At 43.9% G+C, this 6,000-nt stretch overlaps 1 protein-coding gene across 1 annotated transcript in view; it reads right to left on the minus strand.

Moving 5' to 3' along the window:
• The window catches only part of ATP11B (ATPase phospholipid transporting 11B (putative)), a 121,248-nt gene extending 115,710 nt beyond the window's left edge, over positions 1 to 5,538 (minus strand). Inside the window, exon 1 of the mRNA XM_029214120.1 lies at positions 5,261 to 5,538. Within this exon, the coding sequence (XP_029069953.1) occupies positions 5,261 to 5,287 (27 nt within the window). The 5' untranslated portion in view covers positions 5,288 to 5,538. The remainder of the gene's footprint in view (positions 1 to 5,260) is intronic.
• Positions 5,539 to 6,000: the final 462 nt, after the last annotated feature.

The raw sequence follows: 6,000 nt of genomic DNA on the forward strand, positions 1-6,000 counted from the left end.
AATGTTTGGGTGAATGAATAAATAAATGAGAAAGAAATAGTGTTACCTATAAGTAGATGCAGAGTTGAGAAACAGCTTTTATTACATGGAGAACTAAAACAAAATAGACAAAAATCCTTGCTTTCAGGATATAAATGAGACAAATAAGTAGAGTACAGAGCATGTTAAATAGTGATAAGTGCTAAGAGAAATTAAAAAAGCAGTGAAGGGGATAGGGAAGTATGGGGGTGGGGATTTACAATTTTATACTGAATGGCCAGAAAAGGCCTCACTGATATGGTAACATCTGAATAAAGATTTGAAGGGAGTGAAGGAGCCAGCAGATACCTAGGAGAAGAACACTGCAGGCAGAGGTAACGGCCAAGGCAAAAATCCTAAGACTGAAGTACGCCCGGCACTTCTGATGAATAGCAAGCTCTGTGTGGATAAAGAAAAGTGAGTGAAGAATGATGGGAGGACTTCCCTGCTGGTGCAGTGGTTAAGAATCCGCCTGCCAACGCAGGGAACACGAGTTCAATCCCTGGTCTGGGGAAGATCCATCCCACATGCCAAGGAGTCAACTAAGCCTATGTGTGCCACAACTACTGAGCCTGCGCTCTAGAGCCTGCGAGCCACAACTACTGAAGCCCTCATGCCTAGAGCCCGTGCTCTGTAACACGAAGCTGCCGCAATGAGAAGCCCATGTGCAGCAACGAAGACCCAACGCAGCCAAAAATAAATAAATAAATATATAAAAATTAAAAAAAAAAAAAAAAAAAAAGAATGATGAGAGATGAGAAGTGGTTTGGGGAGCGGGGTGGATACAGATCTACCAGAGACTTTGGCTTTTACTCTGAGCAAGAAGGCAAGTCCTCAGGAAGGTTTTAAACACAGGAATTACATGACCTAACCTGTGTTTTAATAAGATCACTCTGGCTGCTATGTTGAAAACAGACTGCAGGGATAGAAGGGATATTTAATGATGATAGTGGCAATCACAAGGTTCTTTGGGGTATCTGGACAAGGTCCCTACTTCAGTGCTGTTAGGATAATTGGGATTCCACTAATGCTTGACCTCTCTAACCAAATGAAAAATTGGGTATCTGAGAATATAAGTCTGAACAGAGAGATAAAATAAGCAAATACTCTAAGCTCTCGGATCTTAAACATTTTTGAGGTTAAAATTTACTTGGTCACACCAAAAAAATAGCACCGTAGGCCTGTGCTTCCCTGACCTACTCCTCCTCATTCATTCCTTGAGAGAAAGGCAAAGAACACAGGTACTTCCAAATTGATGCTGAAATAAATCTGATACTCATTCACTTAGTCAACCAACATTTGGTGGGCGAGTACCTACAATATGGGCCAGCTGCTGTCTTGAGTGCAAGGGCTATAAAGATGAACAAAATATGGCCCATTCCTAAGATATTTACAGTCTAGTGTGTGAGCTACCTAGACTTACATAATGTGCCATAAAGAAACACAAGCTCACTTTTAATGTTATACAGCAGCACTAACAGAAATATAACATGAGCCACAAATACAAGCCATATATGTAATTTAAAAATTTCTAGTAACCTTTTTTAAAAAGGTAAAAAGAAACAAGCAAAATTAATTGCAATATTGACTTTACTGAATAAATCCAGAATATTATTTCAACATGTAACAATATAAAAGTTGAGATTTTTACATTCTTTTTTTATACCATTTTTAAAATCCTAGGCGTATTTTATACTTAAGCATATTTCAACTTGAACTAGCCACATTTCAAGGGTCTTGAACAGCATAATTATGCAGAATAGACCTATTTTTTAGAAAACTGAAAAGAATTTGACACAGGTACAGGGCAAAGTAAATTAGTAGAGGGAGGCTTGAACATGTTCACAGCTGAAAGAAAAAGAGTAAACATACTATAGATAACTGATATGGAGTGCGGAGAGCAGGATGAAAGAGCACGAGTGGACTGGTTAGTTTGGAAAAGAGGACCGTCGCACCTTCCTCTGTGACAAGTGTAAAGGTTAGACTTAAGATATAAACAAGTCTGGTGAATGCGAATGGGTTGAGAGTTTAGGTTAAGAGCTTCCCATTTTTCTCAGTGAATCAGAAGACAATCTTACTAGCCTCCTTCCACCACTGCGGATACAAACCTGAAGGGACTACATTTATGGAACAATTTAATAAACTGTATCCTAGTATGACAACATTAAGTTGTGTTTTTAAAAATTATAGTAATTTTCTAGCTTTCTTATGGACTGGTCAATCTTTGAATTTTGTCACTTGATCTCTAAACACAGAAGCAATACTATGGATTCATTCTTTATTTTCTCACCTATTCATTTATTCAGCAAACATGTACCCAGTGAGTACTGTGTGAGACAATGAGCATACAGAGATGAATAAGGCCCTCAGTGACCTACATTTGTGTCCCCAGTATTTAGCTTATTATGTCTGCACACAGTAAGTGCTTTAAAAACACAGCACTACACTGCCCTGTAAAGAAATATTACATGTCAACTAAAATATGAACTGACAAAGACTTTCATTTGTCTAAAGTAGCGCTGTACAATAATTTTCTGTGCTAATAAATATGTCCTACTCTGAACTGTCCAATATAGTAGCTAACAGCCACATGGATTTTTAATTGATTAGAATTTTAATAGCCAAGGTGGTTAATGGCTACCACAAAAATCTAAATATGAGAATAGAGTGAGTAGCTAATGGCATTTCCACTATTATAATCATGGTGCTGTCATCTCTAATGAGTTAACACACATGTGATGCTAGAATAATACCAACTGTACCAGAAAGACATCATAAGAAAATTTTCTTAGTGTGAAATAACTTTAGCATTATGAGCCCAAAAAGAAAGAACAAAAGAGAAAGAAAAAGAAAAGGATAGTCCAATCTTTTCAGTATACTTCCCCAAAGGAAAACATCAACTTTCTGACAACCTCCTAATTTTTCTCATTGTGTCAAGAAGTGAAAATAGTCTGCGGAGATAAGGAGTCAAACTTTTTTTAATTAGAGAAGAATTAATAGAACATATGAGTTGTTTCAGTACAAAATGACAATGAACTTTTTTTTTGGCAAGACAATTTAACTTGTTGAAAATCGGGATGCATATAATGAATAAAGTGTTTTTATAACTCAAAAAAACCTGTCTTTGTGGTCTGCTTATTAATTTCTCCAAATCTGTCCTAGTTATCTGAATTTTCTTAAGTGAACCAACCTATTGCTAAAAGACTCAATTCACTGAGCAACTGGAAGTATAATTTAAACTAGACTTTGAATTGAATAATTCCTGGTGTAGTAACCAGAATGGCTGTTTATGACTGGGATAGTAAAATACACTTTCATTACTCTGTGAATCCACTATCCTTAATGTATAATTTAAGTGACTGTACAAAGGTAATCAGAGAAACAAAGTCCTACATGGGCACAGGTCTGATTACATACTTTCGTACTTCCATACTGATAACTTAAAAGTAAAACCAGTGAAGTGAGCAACCAATGTCAGAGAGAGCATTTTTTGTGTACAGCGAACTTGTTCAACTTGTTAACCACCCTGTAAGGCAGCTGCTGTCTTGTAAATTAACCACACAACTCCCTGCCCTTCCTTTTAGTTGTGTTCAGCTGAAACCATTTAAGAAAAACATTACCAGACTACCTGTCTTGAAGATGACAATGGTTATACAATCAGGATTTTATTCAGGTTAACAAAAATACCTAACACTGAGAAGTGGTGTCTTAAATCTACTAGAAAAAACTTTAAGAGAACCACTAGCACACAAAAACACCATCAGGTAAACAAAGACTTCTATACATGAAGATGGGCAAATCAAAGGCATGAGATCAGACCTGAAATAATCAACTTCTAAAGTTACCGAGCTGCCGCTTACTGCAACGAAGCCAAAGTATTACAACAATCTGGTATTATAATGACATCATTAGCTTGGTTTCCTAATAAGGCATATATCTGGGATATATGAATGCCCAATTACCTAAAAATAGAGAGCTAACATTTGTCTGAGGCAGTGGAAGGCAGTTCTAGTTTTATTTATAAGATTTTTTTTTTTTTTTTTTTGAGAATGATGCCCACTGCCAAATGAATTAACAGAAGGCTAGCTCTGAAACAGCATACTTCTTAGTCATAACAACAAAAAAATGTTCTTCCAGAGCAGGGAAAAAGAGGTATCAATGTTTTGGTCCCACAAAATCTTTACAGTCCCACAAAAACGGTTTTTGCTTCACGGCCTTTTGAATTCGTAAGTGAAAACACCGAGTTGTAACAGCATTTAATTACTAATGCGATTTAGAAATTAAGCCGCAAACAGACCTCATCATGGAGGTAAGGTTAGGCTTCTTCAGCCAGGAGCAATTTCAGTCCTAACTGTCACGTTGCCTTAGTGGTGTATTTTGCGGGCTGCAGCCGCCAGCAGGCAAGAAAGTTTTGTCTGTGAATTAATTCTGAGAAAGGTGGCGCTTTTTATATGCCTTAAATCACCCTTTTCTAAGATCCTTTTTTTTTCTCCAGGTGTTCCAGTAAAACTGAAAAGTTAACCATTGATTCCAAACCGGTCTCGTTCAAACTGCCTCGGGAGAGCGGAAAAAAAGGGAGGTTCGCGTTCGAGAAGTTTCACTTGGGGTTAGGGCGAGGACAAGGTAAGAAGGAAAAGTCCGCCATAACTACCGTACTTACCTTCGAAACCAGACGGGGTGTTGGAATATTCTTTCTTTCCCTCACCCAGGCCTTGGGTAAAATTTCTTTCGTTGAGAGCGGTTGGACTAGGTAAGTGACCCTCCTCCTTGATAACGCAACCGCGAAAACAGCGAGGAGAGGGAGCTGGAGACAAGTCCTCACCCTCCCCTTCGCTCAAACGAGTCCCAAATTGTTAGAGGCAGGAAACACAAGCCTCTTTTCTCTCCCCAAGACCTACTCTCTTTCCGTGCCCTCGCCCGAGTTCCTCAGGAGGGACGCCGACCCCGCTCCGGACTCGCTTCTGATCGCAGCCGCCCTGGTGCGCCGAGGAGGAGGGAGTAACCGAGAAGCGCGGGCAGGAAGCGGCCGCCGACCTCGGCGGCCCGGGCTCGGCGGCGAGACGCGTGCCGGAGCTGCTCGGGGCTCTGCCGGCTCCCGGGCCCTAGCCCGCCTCCGCTGCGGCCTAGCCCGGAGCCCGCGCCCCGGCCTCGCGGCTCCGCGCCGCCGGCCCTTCCTCGCCACCTGGGCCCGAGAGACCGCGCAGGAGCAAGCGTCCGGGAGGTGAGGGGCGGAGGCACCTACCAGCTGCTGCCGGACCCAGCGCCACATGCCCCCGCCGTTGCCGTCCCGGTCCCGCGGGACGCGGGGGCCGAGGGGCTGCAGGTGGAGGCCGAAGAGCCAGAGGGGGAAGCAGGAGAGCCCCTCCGGCTGAAGTTCCGCTCGCCGTCGCGCCCGCCTCACTCCCCGCGCCGGGGCCCCATCTCGCCGCGCCGGCCCCGAGGTCCTACAGGCGCGGTCCCGGCGCCGCCCCCGCCCGGCGCAGCTGAGTCCGCTGCCGCGCCGCAGCCACCTTCATTATTGACCGTTGTCACCCGCAGTACCGCCACAACCCCACCCCCGGCCCCACCCGGGCCAGCCCCCGGCGCCCCGGCCCGCCTCCGGACGTGACGAAACTGGCTGCGCGGACCGAGGGCCCAGGCTCAGCCGCGTGGGTGGAGAAGGCGGCGAGCGTGGAAGGGGGCCGGGCTTCCGAACGCGGCGTCTGGGCTCTGCCCCTCCCCTCATTTCTGGGGTAGGATTTAGTCGCGTGGGTGTGTCTGTCTACCGAGTCTGCAGCTCCTGGCCGACTCCTCTATTCCTACTTCCTGTTGCGGGTCTGCTTCTGGTTCTCTGCCTTCTTTGGTTCCCCCAGCAGCCCGACACGCATACGCAAGATCAGGAGTGTAGTGACTGAAAGTTAATTCCCGGAGGTCTCCAGTTTCGGTTCAGTGAAATTGCCAAAGCCTTTGTCTCAACACTTAACGCAGCTCTCTTTAGCAAAG

The sequence above is a fragment of the Monodon monoceros genome, unplaced genomic scaffold (assembly GCF_005190385.1).
Source record: "Monodon monoceros isolate NGI ecotype Baffin Bay Population unplaced genomic scaffold, NGI_Narwhal_1 Super_Scaffold_11, whole genome shotgun sequence".
NCBI classification, from domain to species: Eukaryota; Metazoa; Chordata; class Mammalia; order Artiodactyla; family Monodontidae; genus Monodon; species Monodon monoceros.